Source organism: Jaculus jaculus, chromosome 2 (genome assembly GCF_020740685.1).
Source record: "Jaculus jaculus isolate mJacJac1 chromosome 2, mJacJac1.mat.Y.cur, whole genome shotgun sequence".
Classification (NCBI taxonomy): Eukaryota; Metazoa; Chordata; class Mammalia; order Rodentia; family Dipodidae; genus Jaculus; species Jaculus jaculus.
In genome coordinates this window covers 74501177-74522723 of record NC_059103.1, presented here as the reverse complement: position 1 = coordinate 74522723, position 21547 = coordinate 74501177, and the positions used below count along the sequence as shown (strand labels likewise).

The 21547-nt window shown below is 40.8% G+C and overlaps 1 protein-coding gene across 1 annotated transcript in view; it reads left to right on the top strand.

Moving 5' to 3' along the window:
• The window catches only part of Prkdc (protein kinase, DNA-activated, catalytic subunit), a 263909-nt gene that overhangs the window by 223310 nt on the left and 19052 nt on the right, over positions 1-21547 (top strand). The window contains exons 69-76 of the mRNA XM_045144399.1: positions 6693-6867; positions 10002-10195; positions 11551-11755; positions 12224-12384; positions 14257-14468; positions 18660-18747; positions 18859-19002; positions 20501-20705. Of these exons, the coding sequence (XP_045000334.1) occupies positions 6693-6867; positions 10002-10195; positions 11551-11755; positions 12224-12384; positions 14257-14468; positions 18660-18747; positions 18859-19002; positions 20501-20705 (1384 nt within the window). The remainder of the gene's footprint in view (positions 1-6692; positions 6868-10001; positions 10196-11550; positions 11756-12223; positions 12385-14256; positions 14469-18659; positions 18748-18858; positions 19003-20500; positions 20706-21547) is intronic.

Here is a 21547-nt window from a genome sequence, read left to right as displayed (position 1 = left end):
CTCTTGCAGAGGAACTCCATGCACTACTTTGTGCATCTGGTTTTATGTGGGTACTAGAGAACTGAACCCAGGAACAGGCTTTGCAAAATAGTGCCTTTAGCTGTTGAGCCATCGCCCCAGCTTGGTACTTACATACACAATCATGAATTGCACAGAGAAGTCAGAATTCTGAGCTTGTATTTGCTGTCCTGATTTGGAATTAATTATAAATACTTATTTATACTTAGGACACCTACTCTAAGCCTGTTGGCTGATCCAAAGTAATGTCACAACTCCCAGCCTCAGGAAACATGTATCTAAAGTGATAATTACCAGGGAAAAATATTCAGCTAGGTCTTCCAATAGCCTCCTTTAAAAAAAATTTTTATTGAATTTTTATAAAACAGTTGTACTGGGAGGCAGAGGTAGGAGGATTGCCTTGAGTTCAAGGCCACCCTGAGACTACACAGTGAATTCCAGATTGGCCTGGGCTAGAGCAAGACCCTACCTCGAAAAACCAAAATAAAATAAAAAGGTTATACTCTTAGACTCCCTGCCCCCTGCCCCGATTCTGCTGAGAGTCTTCTTCAGTGGGGTTATTGGTATTCATTGTGGGGACCAAGATGCCTGCCTCAGTCAGTCTTTGATAGTAGGCGAGATACAATGCGTCAGGCTATTCCTACCCACCCTGAGGCTCTTAGAATCTTTCTGCCCCTTCTTCTGCAATGTTCCCTGAGCCTAGGCCATGAAGATAGGGATCTGTTTGAGTGTTGCTTTCTCTGTAGCCTCTGGATCTTTGTTTTGTTATTGTCATTGTTGTTGGTGGTGGTGGTGGAGGTGCCCCCCCAAATGAGGTAGGGTCTCACTCTCTCAGACTAACCTGGAATTCACTGTGTAGTCTCAGGGTGGCCTCAAACTCATGGCAATCTTCCTACCTCTGCTTCCCACATACTGAGATTAAAGGCATGCTCCATCATGCCTGGCTTGGATCTCTCTTTCTCTTTTTTTATATTTTATTTACTACTTAGAGAGAGAGAATGGGCACACCAGGGTCTCCAGCCACTGCAAAGAAACTCCAGACACATGGCTTATGTTGGTTCTGGGGAATTGAATCTGTGTCCTTAGGCTTCTCAGGCAAATGACTTAACCACTAAGCCATCTCTCCAGCCCAGATCTTTTTTTTTTCTTTCTTTTTGATGAGGTTTGAGTGACCTCAGTGTCTTCTGTCACCATTTTCCTGGAACTCATTTTCAGGCTTTCCTTGAGAGCAGTATTCATGGCACTGCTTCCTCTGTAATGATTTCTGGATCCAGGCAGATGAGGTGGAGGTGACCCATGTCATGGTAGACAGTATCTCTTCTTGATGTATTGATGTATACTGGTTCTCTCCAGTGTTCTGTACTAACTGTGAAATTGAACAGAGTCTACAGCCAAAAGTGAGAGCAGTTTGAATTAAAGGGGATAAGCCTTGTTATTAGAGAGGCTTGTTGATGTTTATGTCCACTCTTCTTAGTTAAAGAGCAGTGGAGATTCCCTCTGGAGCCTATTGGTTTCTTATCCTAACATTTTTGGAGTCCTAACATTTTTCCTGTCAAACATTTTTGGAATAAAAGCTGAAACAGAAACATGGATTAGAATTTCAAACATACATAAACATGTCTTTAAGAGAAGAGATAGAATGTTAAAATGTGATCTTCTAGACAAAAAAATTAATAAACTTACCTACTATTTGAAAAGCAAATAAGATTTGTCTCCTTTAGCAGAACAAATACTTGACCCATTCCAAATTATATAATTATATATAATATAATAAAATGTTAAATCATATTTGAATATAGTAAAGGAACTTGCTATTTTAATGACTGTGGTGATTGCAATTCTAAAATTTGTTAGTCTAATAGAAATAGTTAATATTTCTGTTTTATAGGTTTATGTGCTCATTTATAGAATTTTGAATAGGATGTGTTCTACCAGTTAGAAGCTGCCTATGAGAATAAAAGAAATATATCAGATTCCACAAATAAGAAGTCATCTAGGAGGCTGGCTTGAGGCACAGCTCAAGTGGCCAAAAGCCAACTTTCTGTCCCTATATTCTCTCCCATCATTTTGTTTTCATCCTCAGTTTCACATTGTGGTTTTGTCAGTTCCAGGCTTCCCTAGTGGTTGGAAATGGCTGTGAGCATGTCATTGTACTTCTTCCACAATACATCTTTCAGGACTGGAAGAAGTTTCTCTGTCTATATTCTGTGGATGTGGGGGAGGAGATATCTTTCCAGAAGGTGCTACCTTTTTTCAGGGCCTTATTGGCCCGATTGAAACAGGTTGGTCACCCAAGCCTCTGACTAGGGAGGTACATGTGACTTAGAAGAAAGCAAAGTGCTTCTCCCCAGAGGACAGACAGCAGTTATACTACTGCCCTGCTTTTCTGAATGGGGATACATGATGAGACCACAGTAAGGAAGAAGCAGCATGAGGACATAATTGAGACATTCTGCATGTAAGGACCACTAAAATATCTAAAAATCTCTTTATGTCACATTGGCTTTTTAGTATTTTTCTACAATGTATTTGTATGTAAATGTAGGGCTATTAATACCAGTGATATTTGGGGTAAAAAGAGAAATAGATTAATAAAATGTTACCTTTTGCAGAGTGGAAACTCCAGGTAAAGAATCACACAACCCAAAGGGCCACTTTTCTTTTTACTTTTTTCTTTTTATTTTTTTAAATTAGTTTTCTATTCAGTAAATACAGGCAGTTTGGTGCCATTATTAGGCTCATCCATGACCTACCCCCTCCCCATTGGCCCCTCCTTGTTGAGGTATATGGGTCATGCCTTGTGGAGTTAGCCCACAGTTATTGGTACGATAAATGTCTGCATATAATGACCCAACATGTGGCTCTGACATTCTTTCCGCCCCCTCTTCAGCAAAATTTCCCTGAGCCATGTTGGGTTCATTTTTGGTCTGCTTCAGTGATGAGGTGTTGGGGGTCTCTGGCTCTCTGATTTGGTAGGAGTTGGTTTTTCTCTGTGTTGGTCTCCTTCCCCCTTGTGCTGGTATCTGGTTCATCAGGAAAACAGCACCCTTGCTTGTTTAGCTAATTTTCCTTAGTTTCAGCCTGGGGTGGCTCTCTCCTTAGGATCTGCATCTATCTAAAAAAGAGAAGCAGATTCTCCAACGGAGAGTAAGTTAGTTCCAGGACAAATGAAATAACCCTTACTTTTTTTTATATAGAGTTTAATAGGTGTAGGCCCTCTTGTATCCCATGATTGATGGTAGCTTGATATTGGAGAGAGGGTTTATGTTTAGATATGATTCTGACTTGTTTCCCAGCTCCAGCTATGGGTCCCGTACCACTGAGGGGATCAGTTAGCCAAATCAAGAGCAGTTGGTTCCCCACCATGGCTGTGTGCCACTATTGCACTTATGTGGGCATCATGCCAGGTTATTTGTTGCTAAGTAGGTTAGACCATGAGTTGCTTGGACAGATATTGGTCATTTTCCCCCAGTCGCCCATGTAGCACCTTCTGGCACTAGATATGCTGACTGTCTGGGGACTGACTCTCTCCTGGCTTCCAGCCATGCCGTTCCATTTTACATGTCAACTGCATATGGTGTCTTCAGCAATAGGGTCTTACCACTAACCTTTGGTGGGTCATCAAATACTCTGACAGAAATCTGTCATTCTTTTAGGAAACCTTGTAGGTTTCTCTGATCAAAAGCTCATTGTGGATGATAGCCCCATGCTGGTACTGGGAGTCACAGGTCAGTGCCCACTAAGAAAATGAGGAAGAATAAAACTTATATACAAGAGTTACAGAGTAGAGAGAGAGAGAGAGAGAGAGAGGGAGAGGGAGGGAGGGAAGATGTAGAAGGTTTAGGTTAGATTGATCCTACCCTCTCCAGTATCTTGTGGTTCAGGTGTTTCCTATGAGGGCCTGGTAAGGGTTACTTTTCTTTTTATTAGAGAAGGTACATCTGTTTATTTTCAAGGTTCACGTAGCAGGTGACTAATTAAAGAACTTAAAATGAGTACATCTCAGAGAAAGAAGATCTACTTAAAGAGATTACATTTGGGGATTATTTCTAAAAGCTAATCATCAAAGGAGTTTACATCTGAGAGTATGGACTTAACCTCTTTATGGAAAGAGCAGAGAGGAGTTAGAATTGCTGATTCTACATGCAGAGGTGGCAGAGATTATTGCTAATGTGTCAGTTTTTTATTTTTATTTTATTTTTATTTTTAATTTATTTATTTGAGAGCAACAGACAGAGAGAAAGAAGCAGAGAGAGAGAGAGAGAGAATGGGCGTGTCAGGGCCTCTAGCCACTGCAAACGAACATCCAGACGTGTGCGCCCTCTTGTGCATCTGGCTAACGTGGGACCTGGGGAATCAAGCCTCGAACTGGGATCCTCAGGCTTCACAGGCAAGTGCCTAACCTCTAAGCCATCTCTCCAATCAATGTGTCAGCTTTTTAAAAAGAGAACAGCAGGGCTGAAGAGATGGCTTAGCGGTTAAGCGCTTGCCTGTGAAGCCTAAGGACCCTGGTTTGAGGCTCAGTTCCCCAGGTCCCACGTTAGCCAGATGCACAAGGGGGCGCACGCATCTGGAGTTCGTTTGCAGAGGCTGGAAGCCCTGGCGCGCCCATTCTCTCTCTCCCCCTCGATCTGTCTTTCTCTCTGTATCTGTCTCTCTCAAATAAATAAAATAAAAAATTAAAAAAAAAAAGAGAACAGCAGGGAATAAATAAAGACAGCATATATAAGGATAATGAAATGTGTCGATTGCTGTGGATTAGCACCTTGCCAGCAAGCTGCATATGAAGTTTGTTAAAAGTTCAACTTTGAGTCCAAATAGATGGCACCTGAGGCATGACACATGAGGTTGTCCTTTGGCCTCTGGGCACATGTACATGTGTACCTACACACAGAACATATTAAGTAAATGAGTCAGTAAATAGATAAGGGAGATTGGTGTGGACTGTGGTAAGAACTATTTGGTTGGAGTAGAAGGTGGTTGCAGTAGGTGAAGGAACAAGGAAGGAGTCTGTAGAATAGTAGGCAGAGCTTTTATATGAATTCAGTAAGGAATACAAAGAGCTACTAGATCTGGAGAGACTGAACACAGGAGGAAGGATAACTGCTTTTTGTGGAGGTTGACAGCTTCAAAGCATGAAAGAATTTATTTCATAGTACTATAAAAAGTTGGTTTAAGTTCAAGGAAGGGTGACCACGTAGTGAGTAGGGGTATTGAGGCAGATGAGCCAAGGAAAGTAGTAAAGAAACTATGAGGAACAACCAAATGAAGTTGGAGAGAGCTAATCAACATGTCCAGCTTAGAGGACATGGAGATGTGTCCCCAGGAAATCTGAGGTTAAGCTCTGGGCTGAAGCTAGTGACCCTATTCAATGAGTAAGGTGGAGGGCAATCAAAACAGTATAAAAATAAGAGTATAAGAAAGATATTTTTCCAAAGAAGATATCCAGAGAGCCAACAAGCATTAAAGAAAAAAACAAGTAATTGGCTGGGAGATACGTCACTGGGTAAAGTGCTTTCTTATTGCACAAACTTAAGGACCTGAGTTTGGATGACCAGCATCCACATAAAATGCCAGGTGCAGTGATGAGCTAAGGGAGTAGAGACAATGTCTGTCTCTGAGTCTTACTGATCAGCTTGTCTAGCTGAATTGATGTGCTCTGTCTTCAGTGAGAGACCTTGTCTCAAAAATAAGCTGGAGAGCAACAGAGGAAGAAACCCAGTGTGACCTCTGTCTTTCACACACATGTGCTCACTTATCTGTACACATATGCAGCCCCGTATACATGAGGGCATGCATACACACTATCCATACAGACAAAAGAAGTGAATGTATAAATCCACACAGGAATTTGTACATGCTTGCTGGAAGTATTCTTGCTAGCTGGAAAGATAAGAACAATGGAAATGGCCATCAGTAGATGAATACATTGTTAGGTCATTATTTGTCCATAAGGGAGAATGAAATACCAACACATACTACAACACAGATGAACCTGAAGACATGTTACCTGGAAGAAGCCTCAAAATGACTACACTGTTTTCTGATAACATTGTTTTGTAGTATCCAGAATAGGCGGTTTACAGAGATGGCGAGTTTTTGGTTGCTAATGTCTAAAGAGACTGGATAATGATTTCTAATGGGCAAAGAGCTGCTTCTTAGGCTGATGAAATGCCCTGGCATTGAATGGATGGCGACTGCCTCACTTTGTAAATACATTTTATAAAATGTATTCACATATGCTCCTAATGTACATTGTATCCAGAAGAAAAGTAAATAACATACACAACTGTGGACATGGATTTCCTACTCCAAGGCATATTGTTGTGTCATGCAAAAAGGGAAACCAGCAATTAAAAATTTCATTTCTCAAATAATTTTCTCCAGTGCTCAGTTATAGAATGTACCTTTTCACACCTGATAAGTACACCTTATATAACAGAAAGAGCAACAATGAAATAACAATCCTAATGAAAGAATATGACAGAAAAAGAAAAATACAATTAGAATAATTTTCTCAGGCATGGTTGGCATATACCTGTAATCCCAGCACTCTGGAAGCTAAGGTAGGAGAATCACAAGTTTGAGGCCCTTCTGGGCTACATTAGACCCATCTTTTCTATCCACCCATATATCATCACACTGTTTTCTACCTTTTTCTTTTGTTAACATAGAATAATTTCTCGCTTGCCATGAGACTCCTAAAAGAGCTGCATAGAGAATCAAAAACAAGAGAGTCCTGGAAGGTGCGATGGGTACAGAGCTACTGTCACCTCAGCCACTGTCGAAGCTACACCCAGAGCCCTCCAGAACAGATCCTCACCGTGCTCAAGACCATCTCACTGTTGGGTAATTAGGCTGCTTTTCTCCACATAAATTTGAGAATGCTGTCTTATGTTGTGTCTTTCATAGATTTGTGCCAGAGAGAATATCATCTCCTTAGGAGCAGATCAGCTCATCTGGAAGTGGGAATTTTTCATGTGCTAATAATGTTATCTAGAAAATACGGAGTTTGATTTCCTTACTTATAAAATAAAGAGACAATTGCTTAGGCATGTGTTGGGTCAGATACTCCTGTCATCTGTGTGCCTCAAGGCATAAAGTGGGACCTTGCAGCAGGACAGAGCACTGTGCCAGATTGATAAAAGTGCAAAGAAAAGACTTCTTCCTCATAATCATAAGAACAGAAAATGATCCTAGCAGCTGGTGTGGTAGCACACATCTATATTTCCATTTCTTGGAGGGATAGTGCAGGGGATGACACAACTTGAAGGCCAGCCAGGACAACGTAGCAAGACCCTGTCTCAAGGGGTGGTGGGCAGGAGAGAGAGCTCAGTGGTTAAGGTTCTTGCCCATAAATCCTAGCAACCTGAGTTTAATTGCCCTAGTACCCACACAAAGATTCACAAAGTGGCACATGCATCTGATGTTCATTTGCAATAGTTGGATACCCTGACATGTCCATTCTCTATGCCTCTCTTCTATCTCTCTCTGCTTGCAAATAAATAAAAATATTTTAAAAAAATGAAACACAAAAGATGAGCTGGGAAGATGGCTTAGTGAATTAGTGACATATTGTTCAAACCCAAATCTCAGAGTTCAGATCTCCAGACCTCCATAAAACTTGGCTCCATGGTGGCCTTATGTAATCATTGCATGGTGGCAGCAAGTTAGTTGGGAAGTAGATTTCCCTAGAATCTCTCTGGCTAGTGCTAGTGGCCAGCAGAGCAGTGAACAACAATGAAAATGAGAGCGGGGAGGGACTTGCCTCAAATTAAGTGAAAGATGATGGCCGACACCCAAAAGTTGTCCTCTGACTTCCACACTGGCTGCCCACTGCTCCTGCTCATGCACATGTGCACACACACACATCCAGAAAAAAAAAAAACAAAAAACCAGGAGGGTGGGGAGGGTCCTAACATTCCTTAATCATTATAGGGGCCTTTACTGATATGAAGAACATGAATTGCCAGTTGAGGTAGATCATGTGTATTATCCCAGCCCTCAGGAGAATGTCCATGAGTTCAAGGCCTATCTGGGCTGCAGTGTGAATTCTAGCATGGGTGCAAGCTACTGCCTCAGAACACAAATTTTTAAAAAAAGTATGAGAGCCATTGCCCACCATGCATGAGGCTATAGGTTGTCTTTCCACAACACTAATAATAATGAAAACACACAACACATAACAATCCTTCAACTGTAGCCTGTGTCAACAAGCAGATCAGTCTCAATGACCCTGTGTGAGAGGAAGCACTGGCAGGAAGTGGTTAGATCATGGACAAGCTTCTAAATCTAATTGTAGCTGTTGTTTAATCAGCTGTATGCTATGGGACTGATGTAAAAATCTACTTTGGGTTATTTACAAAATGTAAATGATGATGCTAGAATAAAAGGCTAATCCAACTTTTAAAAATATTTTATTTGACCTAGATGTGGTGTTGCACACCTTTAATCCCAGCACTTGGGAGGCAGAGTGAGGAGGATCGCCATAAGTTCAAGGCCACCCTGAGATTACCAAGTAAATTCCAAGTCATCCTGGGCTAGAGTGAGACCCTACCTTATTTGAGAGAGAGAAAGAGAGAATGGGTATTCCAGGGCCTCCAGCCACTGCAAATGAACTCCATACGCATGTGCTGCCTTGTACATCTGACTTTATGTGGGTACTGGGGAATGGAACCTCAGTCCTTTGGCTTTGCTGCCAAGCACCTTAACTGCTAAGCCATCTCTCCAGCGTGCTAATACTACTTTTGATTGCTTAGGCCCAGTGGACTTTGATGGCTACATTAACAAAGAACATTAATTTTTTTTAATATGTATTTTATTTATTTTAGAGAGAGGTAGATGCAGAAAGAGAATGGGTATATCAGGGCCTCTAGTCACTGCAAACGAACTCCAGATGCACACACCACTTTATGCATCTGGCTTACCTGGGTACTGGAGAATCAAACTTGGGTTCTTAGGCTTTGCAGGAAAGTACCTTAACCACTAAGCCATCTCTCTAGCCCTTAAAAAAATATTTTTATTTATTTGTGAACAAATAGAGAGAGATTGTGGGAGTGGGGGACTTGACTATACCATGGCCTCTTGCTATTGCAAATGAAATCCAGACACATTTACTATTTTGTGTATTTGGCTTTATGTGACTAATGGGGATTTGAACCTGGGCTGGCAGAGTTTGCAAACAAGTGCTTTTAACTGCTTAACTACCCAAGCTAATATTTTTCATTAAAAAGCAAGTGTAAGAAATTCTTTAACCAATAATGAAAGTCAGTTTCTTGCACTTTCAAGATTTATTTAAATAAGTTTTTTAATATTTTTTTTTTGTTGTTCATTTTTTATTTATTTGAGAGCGACAGACACAGGGAGAAAGACAGATAGAGTGAGAGAGAGAGAATGGGCGCGCCAGGGCTTCCAGCCACTGCAAACGAACTCCAGACGCGTGCACCCCCTTGTGCATCTGGCTAACGTGGGACCTGGGGAACCGAGCCTTGAACCGGGGTCCTTAGGCTTCACAGGCAAGCGCTTAACCGCTAAGCCATCTCTCCAGCCCTAAATAAGTTTTTTAATAGAAAACTTTTTGTTTGTTTTTTAGAAGTGGGTCTAGCCCAGACTGACTTGGATCTCAGGCTGGCCTTAAACTCACAGTAATTCTACCTCTGCCTCCCGAGTGCTGGGATTAAAGGCATGTGCCACCATGCCCAGCTTAGAATACTTAAAAGAATTTTTAAAAATTAATTTATTTGAGAGAAAGCACACACATGTGTATGGTTACCACTGCAAATGAACTACAGATTCATGTGCCAGTCTGTGCATCTGGCTTTTGAGGGTACTGGGGAATTGAGCCCAGGCCATCAGGCTTTTGCAAGTAAGCACCTTTAACTACTGAGCCACCTCTCCAGCCCCAAAAGAAAACTTTCATACACTATAAATTTCTTCTATAACTCATGCTATTGAAAAAAATTTTACTCTCTTTACTTCAACAGATGAGTGCAATACATCAAGCTACTTAAATGAAAACATTTTGGATTCCTGTAACCAGAACATTCTCTTAGGCACAACGTATAGGATTATAGCTGATGCTCTCAGCAGGGAGCCGACCTGCCTTTCTGACATTGAGGAAAGAAAGGCCAAATTGATCTTGGTGCTTTCTGGATCTGGTACAGAGAATACAGAGAAGGTAATGAAAACAAAAGTGGGACCATTTTGTGTTCACTATGTTTTTCATGTATATTTAAAGCTGGGCATGGTGGCTCATGCACTGAGGAGGAGGAGGTAGGATTGCTGCAAGTTCATTGCCAACCTGGACTCCTATAGAATGAACACTAGGTCAGTCTGAGCTAGAGTGAGACTGTCTTACAAAAAAAAATATGAAATGAGGTGAGGTGACATAACAAAGTGAAATGCTATTATTCAAGTTTCACAGTGGAAAATCGACATACTCTGTGTGCCCTATTTATTTGAGTTATACAAAAAGAAAAACTATTTTTGAGAATCTCATGTATCCTAGGTTGGTCTCGAACTTGCAGTGTAGCTGAGAATGACATTTTGATCCTCCTGCCTCCACCTCCCAAGTGCTGTGATTACAGGCATGTGTTACCCAGGTTTTTATTTTTGGTTTTTTTTTTTTTTTGGTTTTTTTTTTTGTTGTTGTTGTTGTTGTTGTTATTTTGGTTTTGGTTTTGGTTTTCCGAGGTAGGGTCTCACTCTAGCTCAGGCTGGCCTGGAATTCACTATGTAGTCTTAGGGTGGCCTCGAACTCATGATGATCCTCCTACCTCTGCCTCCCAAGTGCCTGGATTAAAGGCATGCACCACCATGCCTGGCTATGTTACCAAATTTTATGTGGTACTAGGTCTCAGGCCCAAAGCTTCATGCATTGCTAGGCTTCTGCTCCTTGAGTACTAGGATTACAAACATGCACTACCATGCCCAGCTCAGTGATACAAGGCTTTTAAGATTCAAAAGAAGCTTTCATTGGATTGATGTGGACAATTCTATGAATTTTGTATGTGAAATTTCCTCACCAGTTGCTATTTCAGATGTTCCCAGCTTGTGGTATAAAACAGCCCTTTCTGCTTTTCAACTTAGTGCTGCTTAGGTTACTTTTTGTTCTGTTATTTTGTATTTTCGGTAGTTACCAGCCTCATTTTAGTTGTATGGCTTTATATTCTCCCTTCCCAGGTCATGGTGTCTGTACAGAACAGAGCAGCACAGTCCCACTGATCTGAACCAACTGTGTATGGCTCTTGGATTGGCTAGCCTATTCTTTTCAGTTTGGCTGGTTTTGTGTGCTTGGGGTCCCACTGGCATTACTTCCTCACAGCTGAGATAGGCTCTTTGTCCAGTTAATACAGTTTTCAGTATTCACTCATTCATTTTTATTTTCTTGGGGATGGGTTCTTGCTGTGTTGCCCAGTGTTGGCCTTAGATTCTTGGATACCAACAATCCCTCTGCATCACTTGGGACTTCAGGCTTCATACCTAGCTTTATTTCAAAGCTGTTAATCTAGATATGTATCCTGTGAGTTTCAGGTGATATCAGGTCTGTACCAGAGAGCATTCCATCACCTCTCCAAGGCAGCACAGACAGCTGAAGAGGAAGTCCAGCCTTCTTCCTGGGGCTCAGAGCCTGCAGATGGGGTGACCAAAGCATATATGACACTGGTAAATTTCTGTGACCAACAGCTCTACAAGGTGGAAGAGAATGTATCCAGAGAACCACAACAGGAAAACACAAGTTAGTGTTCCATTATGTCAGCAGAGTCTTAAATTTGTAGATACTTTTGGTTTTCTGTTAGTTTTAAGAGACATCCTCAAGCAACACGACCTGCATTAAAAGGAAATTTCTACTTATGGCAATGCTGGAATTGAGCCACTCTTGCTAATAATGCCAGGAAGGAAGTCTACCGCTGAGTTATCGCCTCAGCCCTTGGTTTTTTATAGACAATCTCATTATGTAGCCCAGGCTGACCTCAAAATCACCACCCTCCTATCTCTCCCTGGAAATGCTGTGATTACAGACAGGCCTGTACAGCCATACCTTTTTTTTTGCTTCATCGCACTTTGGTTTTGGCTCATGTGGCTTGCATTTTCTCTGAGAGAAATACATAGGATGAAAACTATACATCATGTAGATTGGTTTCTCTCTCACATTTATAGTTTAGTGGATATTGACCCTTGTTTTTCTCTTTGCCATCTTTGGTAGTTACAGATTCTGTGGAACTGGAGGTGTATCCAGCACTTGTGGTGGAGAAAATGTTGAGAGCTTTAAAGTTAAATTCTTCTGAAGCCAGGCTGAAGTTTCCTAGATTGCTACAGATTATACAACAGTATCCCGAGGAGACCTTGAACCTAATGACAAAAGAGGTTGGTATCCTTGAGAGTAGAAAGGAACTTTACAGAACTTAAAGAGGCACTTACTTATATCCAGACTTACTCATGTGTGCAGTATATGTTAGAGCTTCCCCCCCCCCCCAAAGTAGAGTCTCAAGCTAGCTCAGGCTGACCTAGAATTCACTGTGTAGTCTCAGGGTGGCCTCAAACTCTCAGCAATCCTCCTATCTCAGCCTTCCAAGTGCTGGGATTAAAGGCATGTGCCACCACACCTGGCTATGTTAGAGCTTGACCAAACAACATTGAATTCTATATTTTAAGAACAGTTTAAAAGGACATAAAAGTATTCATGCCTATCCATTTTCCTCTGTGGGCACTGATAAGAACATTATATCTATACAAGGATCTCTCCCACCTCCCCCCAAAAAATTAAGAAATTAGAACTTTGATTCTGTACTGTATAGCATCTGCTGATGCCTTATTCTCAGTTATTCTGTAGCCAAGGGAGAGTGACAAAGTTTGAGTACCCTTCTTGCTTGCAGCACCATGTCTAGTGAGACTGAAGCCTGTAGGCTTGATTGAGGGGTTCTTGAGTGCATGCGAAGCAGCTTATAGTCCTCATGTGCTTGCTCCTTGGCCTGCCTAAAGCTCTACATGCTGGCTGTACTCCATCCTACAGGCACTGTCTGTGTGTGGGGAAGATTTCATCTGTAAAAGTACAGAGCCAGGCTGGGGAGATGGCTCAGATGTTAAGTGCACTTGCCTGCAAAGCCTAATGACCATATTTGATTCCCTAGTACCCACATATACCTGGATGCATAAAGTAGCACATACATCTAAAATTTGTTTGCAGTGGCACCATGCCCTGGTATGACCATTGTGTGTGTGTGTGTGTGTGTGTGTGTGTGTGTGTGTATGTGTCTGCTTGCAAATAAATAAATAAATATTTAATAAAAAAAAGTACAGGACCACATGAATGACTCTTAAGATATTTATAGGTGTATAGCTGGGAAGTAGGATCAAGGGTTGATTTGAAAAAGTACATCCAAACAGAGTACTCTACTAGCTTTACATAGCAAGAGGTTATACAGCTGTGGAGCCTTGGATTTTGATTGAGGACTTTTCTAGTAGCATTTAAACAGGAGATTAAATTTAGAAATGTAGCATATATGTGTTTTCTTAAGCATAAGTGAGCAAATAGCTAAATAACTTTATTATGATTTTGGTTCTATTGCTCTTTTCCTTATTTTTTTGAGACAATGTGTCTCATTGAACTAAGAGTTACCTGGTTGGCTACATAAGCTATCCAGCAAACTAACTTTAGACATATGCACCCCCACGTGTATCTGTGTGGTTTATGTGGGTTCTGGGTCCTTGGGCTTTGCAGGCAAACACCTTAACTGCTAAGCCATCTCTCCAGCCCATAAATTGTATATTTTTTACTTCTTAGGTTGACAGTATCATTAAAGGCTTCATTATGTCCAATGTTGATAAAGATTTTATAAAGAATTCAAACATTTTTAGAAATGCAAATTTGAAAACTTTAAATTTTATTTTAGCAATGTATATATTATAATTATTAATGTTAAAATTACTGTTTTTATTCTGGAAGTTTATCCTATATGTATATGGCTTAAGTACAATAGTATCACGTTACTTATAACAAAAAAAATGGAGCTACCCTAAATATTCATTATAAAGCAATAAGTAAAGTTTGATTCTTTTCTTATAAGCAAAGGTATATTTACAGTACCAGAAATGTTTGGAAGAATTCAGTGATAATTTCAGCAAGAGAGTCAAGTGATAGACTTCCAGTTTAGATTTGTTTTGTATCAGGCATATTTTACCCACATGATAAACAGTGCTAAGTTTTGCTCATTATTAAACTATAGCTTTCTGCTTTAGATTTCTTCCATTCCTTGCTGGCAATTCATTGGCTGGATCAGCCACATGGTGGCCTTACTGGACAAAGAAGCAGCAATTGCAGTGCAGCACACCCTGGAAGAGATTGCCAATAACTACCCACAGGCAATTGTCTACCCTTTTATAATAAGCAGTGAAAGCTATTCCTTTAAAGATACTTCTGTTGGTCATAAGAACAAGGAGTTTGTTGAAAGGTGAGGTTACATAAATGTTGGATTAATCAAAGGCTACAGGGTATAAAATATTGTGTGGTAAGAGCAAACACGCGGAAGCAAATAGTTTTGAGATAGAAAATCTTAGAGAATCTGTGTTTTCTGCATATTATATTGATGATGGAATTTCTCTCCTTTTGAAAATATTTTCATCTTTGAATATTTACTCTTACTCTCTACTGGGTGAGGCAGAATAGCTGAGATACTTTTGTTGTTGTTATTTTGAGGTAAGGTCTTACTGTAGCCCAGTCTGACCTGGCATTCACTTGTAGTCCCTGGCTGGCCTTGCACTCACAGCATTCTTCTTACCTCTGGCTAGTGAGATACTTTTTGCAATCAATTCCTGAAATTATCTCCACCCCCCAAGGTAGGGTCTCGCTCTAGCTCAGGCTGACCTGAATTTACTGTGTAGTCTCAGGGTGGCCTCGAACTTATGGCAATCTTCCTACTTCTGCCTCCCAAGTGCTGAGATTAAAGGCATGTATCACTATGTCTGGCTGAAGTTATCTTCTAACTTAAAATATAAAAGCTGGGGGGCTGGAGAGATGGCTTAGTGGTTAAGGCATTTGCCTGCGAAGCCTAAGGACCCAGGTTCAATTTTCCAGGTCCCATGTAAACCAGATGCACATGGTGGTCATGCATATGGAGTTCATTTGCAGTGGCTAAAGGCCCTGGCACACCCATTCTCTCTCTCTCTCTCTCTCTCTCTCTCTCTCTCTCTCTCTCTCTCTCTCTTCCCCCGCTCTCTGTCTCCAATAAATTAATAAAAATAAATCGGATGGAGGGAGAAGTAAAATATAAAGGCTGGGCATGGGCACTTGTATTTCTAGCTACTCAAGAAACTGGGTAAGCCTGATGTGGGGTTTGCACACCTTTAATCCAAGCACTCGGAAGGCAGACATTGTGAGTTCCAGGTCATCCTAGGCTAGAGTAAGACCCTGCCTGAAAACAAACCAAAAAATAAAAATAAAAAACAAGAAACTGGGGAAGGAGTATCTCAGGCTTATGGGTAACCTGAACTAGATAAGTAATAAAGCAAGACTTTGTCTCAAAAGTAAATATGTTTAAAAAAAAAATAGGGCTGTGGCTGGAGAGATGGCTTAGTGGTTAAGGCATTTGTCTCCAAAGCCAAAGGACCTAGGTTCGATTCCCCAGGACTCATGTAAACCAAATGCACAAGATGGTACATGTGTTTGGAGTTCTTTTGCCGTGGCTGGAGGCCCTGGTGTGCCCACCCTCTCTCTCCCTTTCTGCCCTTCCCTCCCTCCCTCCTCCCCCCATCTCTCAAATAAATTAAAATAAAATAAAGCCAGGTATAGTGGTGTATGCCTTTAGTCTCAGCACTTAGGAGGCAGAGGTAGGAAGATTGCCGTGAGTTCGAAGCCACCTAAGACTACATAGTGAATTCCAGGTCAGCCTGAGCTAGAGTGAGATCCTACCTCAGGAAAAAAATAAAAATAGGGCTGAATGTACTATTCATAACCTCACAATGGCTGACACAAGGCCTGCATAATAGGAGAGGAAAATAATGACATCAAAATAGAAGAGAGACTAGCTAGAGAGAAGAAAGGATTCAGTGGAGGGGAAATTTAGGTAGGAGAGAAGGGAAATTGGTAGGAGGGATTGTGATCATGGTACAGTGTCTATATGTACAGAGGTTATCAATAAAAGGTTTTTTTAAAAAAATAGGGTTGGGACTGGAGAGATGGCTCAGCAGTTAAGGCAATTGCCTGCACTGCCTAAAGACCTAGGTTCAATTTCCCAGTACCCACATAAAGCCATATGCACAAAGTGTTGCATGCATCTGGAGTTTGTTTGCAGTGGCTGGAGGCCTGGTGTGCCCATTCTCTTTCTCTATCTGCCTTTCTCTCTCTCTCTCTCTCTTTTTTTCTCTCTCTCTCTACTTGCAAAGAAATAAAAGTATTTTTTAAAAGCCGGGTGTGGTGGAGCACGTCTTTAATCCCAGCACTCGGGAGGCAGAGGTGGGAGGATCACTGTGAGTTCAAGGCCACCCTAAGACTACATAGTGAATTCCAGGTCAGCTTGGGTGAGAGTGAGATACTACCATGGAAAAACAAAAATAATGCATATATATATTTAACATAGGGCCAGTGTAGCTGGGAGTGGTGGCACACCCCTTTAATCCCAGCACTTGGGAGGCAGAGGTAGGAGGATCGCCATGAGTTCAAGGCCACCATGAGAATAGAGAGTAAATTCCTGGACTAGAGTGAGACCCTACCTCAAAAAAATAAAAATAAAAATAGGGCCAGGGCAATGGGTAAAGTATTTGCTATACAAGCATGAGGACCTGAGTTCAGAACCCCAGAACTCACATAAAATGCCCAGTATGGTGGTACGTGTCTCCCATTGCTAAGGAGACAAGAGAGAGAATCCCTGCTCATTGCAATCATAGCTCATTGCAAGCTACACTAGCTGAATCAGTGAGTGTAGGTTAATTGAGAAATCTTGTCTCCAAGAATACGGTGGAGACTGATCAAATAAGAATCCCAACTTTGGGCTGGAGAGATGGCTTAGCCCTTAAGGCAAATGCCTGTGCAGCCTAAGGACCCAGGTTTGATTCTCCAGGTCCCACATAAGCCAGATGCACATTCATTTGGGGTTCATTTGCAGTGGCTAGAAGCCCTAGCATGGCCATTCTCATACACACACACACTCTCTCTCTTACTGTAATAAATAAATAAAAATAAAATCTTTAAAAAGAAAAAACATCCAACTTTTATCTCTAGCCTCCACATGCTCATGCATCCATGCACATACCACAGACATATATGCAAGAAAATATAAAAATAAATATTAACAGTTAAAAAATATGCAGGAGGACTTGGGAAATGTCTTAGTGGTTACCGCATTTGCCTGCGAAGCTTAGGGACCCGGATTTGATTCCTCAGGACCCACGTAAGCCAGAGGCACAAGGGGTCACATGTGTCTGGAGTTTGTATGCAGTGGCTAGGAAGGGGTTGTGGTAATGGGAGGAGAGAGAGCATAGAAGGTAAATAAAGTCAAAGTACATCCTATACTTTAATGTCTTTATGAAACCTATTACCACATACAGTGCATGCATGCTGATATGATAATGAAAATGAAAAGTTATGCTAGCAGTTTTCATTTCCAGCTGAGTGGCCTCATTGGGGGGTTTTGATTTTAGGAAGATGAGGAAGACTGAAGCTTAGCAGGTGCTACAGTTTATACAAATACCACTTGTACTATCCTGGCCTGCTACACTTGTCTCTGAACAGTATCCACAATAGGGTTACTTTTGAAAAGTGAGGATATGAAAAAGATTTGAAAGAAAATGTTGAAAAAAATGCATAAAGCAAATTTGTTACATCAAAGTATCTGTAGTCAGGCTGGACAGATGGCTTAGCAGTTAAGGCATTTGCCTGTAAAGGCTAAGGACCGAGGTTTGATTTCCCCAGAACCCATGTAAGCCAGATGCACAGGGTGGCGTATGCATCTGGAGTTTGTTTCCAGTGGTTAGATCCCCTGGTGTGCCCATTCTGTCTGTCCGTCTTTCTTATAAATGAATAAAAATTAAAGAAAAAAGTTTTTTAAAAAGTATCTGTAGTCACTTGTAAGATCTACTCCTGTTTTTATTGTTGTTGCTGCTGCTACTTTTTGATTTTCAGAGTAGGGTTTTGCTCGAACCCAGGCTGACCTGGAATTCACTATATAGTCTTAAGGTGGCCTCAAACTTACAACGATCCACCTATCTTTGACTTCTGAGTGCTGGGACTAAAGGTGTGTGCCATCATGCCTAGCTCCTATTTATTTTTGAGGTGGGGTCTCACTCTAACCCAGGCTGACCTGAGACTCACTCATAGCCTTGAACTCACAACAGTCCTCTTACCTTCGTCTCCCAAGGACTGGGATTAAAGGTGTGAGCTTTTACTGCATGCCCAGCTGCAAGTTCTGATTTTATCTTACCTGTCTCTTGCCTCTTGATAAGCAGTAATCTAATACTGGGTGGAAGTTTCAAAGTACTGCTTCTGTAGACTTTGTAGTTGGCATATGTGAGTATAGCATATAAATTTCCATATGCATACGTATATATGTATGTAGGAATAAATTATATTTATTGTAAATCTGTGTTTTAAGTGTGTGTGGGTTGGCCTTTAATACATTTTTATCTAAACCTGGTACATTTCTTTGTAGGCTCAAAAGTAAACTTGATCAAGGAGGAGTAATTCAAGATTTTATTAGAGCCCTAGAACAATTGTCTAACCCTGATATGTTGTTCAAGGTAATAGAACATCATTTGACAATAAAAATAGAACTTAGGTAGAGCTTACTGAAGTATAGCTTCATTTTTTTTTTTTTTTTCTCTCTCCTTCCTTCTCCCCACCTCATATAGGACTGGGTTGATGATGTAAAAGATGAACTTGGAAAAAATCCTGTAAATAAAGAAAACATTGGGAAGCTGTATGAAAAGCTGCATGCAGTCTTGGGTGATCTGCATGCTCCAGGCCTAGGACCCTTTAGAAGGAGGTTTATCCAGGTATGAACAAACTGAGCTGCCTCCATGGTAGCAGAAGCATCTGGAAGATCGGTGTTCACATCTGATGGCTTGCTGAAAGTTTTGATCTGTTAAGTTTGTGGACTTGTTTTTACATCTGATGCTTTCAATGAGAAATTGATTCAATATATTTAGGTCTGATGATGGTATTAAGTAGAGAGAGAAAGCCTTAAGGTTTTATGGCATTCTGTTCTGTATGCTCAGATTCTGACATCTGAAGGTTATATATAGTTAAGTTTTTGTTGTCATTTTGATTTTTCTAGATAGGGTCTCACTCTAGCCCAGGCTGACCTGTAATTCATTCTGTAGCTCCTAGCTGGCCTTGAACTCATGGCGATCCTCCTGCCTGTGCCTCCTGAGTGCTGGGATTAAAGGTGTGCACCTCCATGCCCAGCTAGTTCAGTATTTTTAATTTGGTGAGTGTTTTGAATATTGGATTGAGAAAAGTTTTACTTTTATGACAGGGTCTCATGTATCCCAGGCTTGCTTCAAATTCCTATGTAGCAGAGGATGGCCTTGAATTTCTGTTTTCCTACCTCCACTCTACCTGAGGTACTTGAGATTGAAACCAGCGATTTGTGTATGTTAAGCAATGCAAGAATTGTGCTAACTGAACTGTATCCCTAGTCCTCAAGAAAATATTTCTGTCATATGAGTTAACTATTCTTGAGCATTTACTTTAAAGCATTAGTATAGGTGCTTGGAGACACAGAGCACAGACACAGTGTCCAATATCAGAGGGACTGCTTGTAAAAACCTCTGTATGGGACAAGTGTGACAAGGAGAGAGCTAGAGTTGGAAGGAGACACCTCTTGGAGGGAGTCATGAGGAGAGGGGATCTTGCAGGGGCCTTTTGTGACCCCCTTCTCTCATTGGTCTGTCTGGCCACTCACCTTCCACATTGTTTCTTCTAGACACCTTCTCTAGCCCTCATCTCCCTATGGTCCAATAACCAGGCAGTTCTCCGATTGCCTAAAAAGTCTTATGTATGCCTGCCTTTTAACTTACACCATACCCCAGTCTCTGTCAGACTACCTTTATTTATTCAGGCTCAAGAAATTAAAGGTTGTAAAGGAGGAGTCTGATGTCTATTTGTGTTGACAGAGCTCTGCAGTCTAGTCCAATTATATTGGGGAATAAATCATATATTCCACACAATTAAATCTCTCTCTTTTTTTAACTTTGTTCCTAATTTTTCCTGTCATCACTATTCTGCATCTAATGAGGTAGGCCTAGTACTACACAGTGGGTAGTTAAATGACCTTGCCGAGACTGTAAAGTCCTCATTAAAATTTACAACTACAAGCCAGTCTCCTCCTGACTTTCTAAAGGAAAACAAGACAGATCCAGACATTTAAGTATTAAAGTATTTAGCAAGAGCAAAGGTATGCATCACAGAACTTATTAGAAGAATTCATAGGATTGGAGTCTTTTCAAAGCAAATGTTAGTCTTTACTAGTAAACTATTCTTAATTTTCAGACCTTTAGGAAAGAATTTGATAAGTACTTTGGTAATGAAGGTTCTAAGCTACTGAGGATGAAGCTCAGTGACTTCAATGATATTAGTGACTCACTGCTCAAAGAAATGAGAAAAGACTCAAAGCTGCCTGGAAATCTGAAAGAGTACTCACTGTGGATGAGTGAGTTCAAAGTGGAGTTCCTTAGACAGGAGCTGGAGATCCCTGGTAAGTAACCTGTAGCAGACTGAGTTCAGAACGGAGCTCCTTAGACAGGAACTGGAGTTCCTTAGGAGCTGGATGTCCCCTAGAAGGTTAGCCTCCTATAGCAGCAAAGCCAGCCTTAAGGAAAGCAGTGTGAGAGATACCTCTTGGTTCTTAAATCGTGATACTGGGATCTTGACTGTTATCTTTTTCCAAAGAATTTTCAATTTCACCTATTTTCATTACAAGGAAAACCCATAGTTACTCTGAATTAGTATACTTTGCTAAATTGCTAATGAGGTGATAGTTTTCTTATGCCTCCAATTATGACAGGTATTCACATTTCCATTTTGTAGTTGCACTAACACAGGATCATAGATTTCCTGGCCATGCCCTCCTTTGCTCCTGAGTAACTTTTCTTCAGAAATGTATACAGGTACAGAAACAGATCACTGCCTGGAATATACTACTGGTCCCATTTGAAAGGACTGTCAATCATGAATGAGATAAGCTGCAGGAAACCCATTGTCAGGAAACCCTGACATTGACAAGGAGATGTGTAGCAAATTGAACAGATGGAACAAGTTAAGATTTTTTTTTTTTCAAGAGAATCTTTGTACATTCATGTTCTTTAAGAATGTGTCAAAGAAAAGAATATTTTCATCTGGTTACTCATGCTCTCCTTACAAATACAGGAGGAAACATATTTGGAGAAGCATTTGTCATTGGCTTTATGAATAACTGTGAAATTGTGTTCAGTTAGTTTCAATAAAATAAGGCTATTTTCTTAAATGAAACTTTTAGTAAACTTACAATGTTAGATTAACGTTTTTATTAGATCAACATGTGTATATTGACAGATGGAG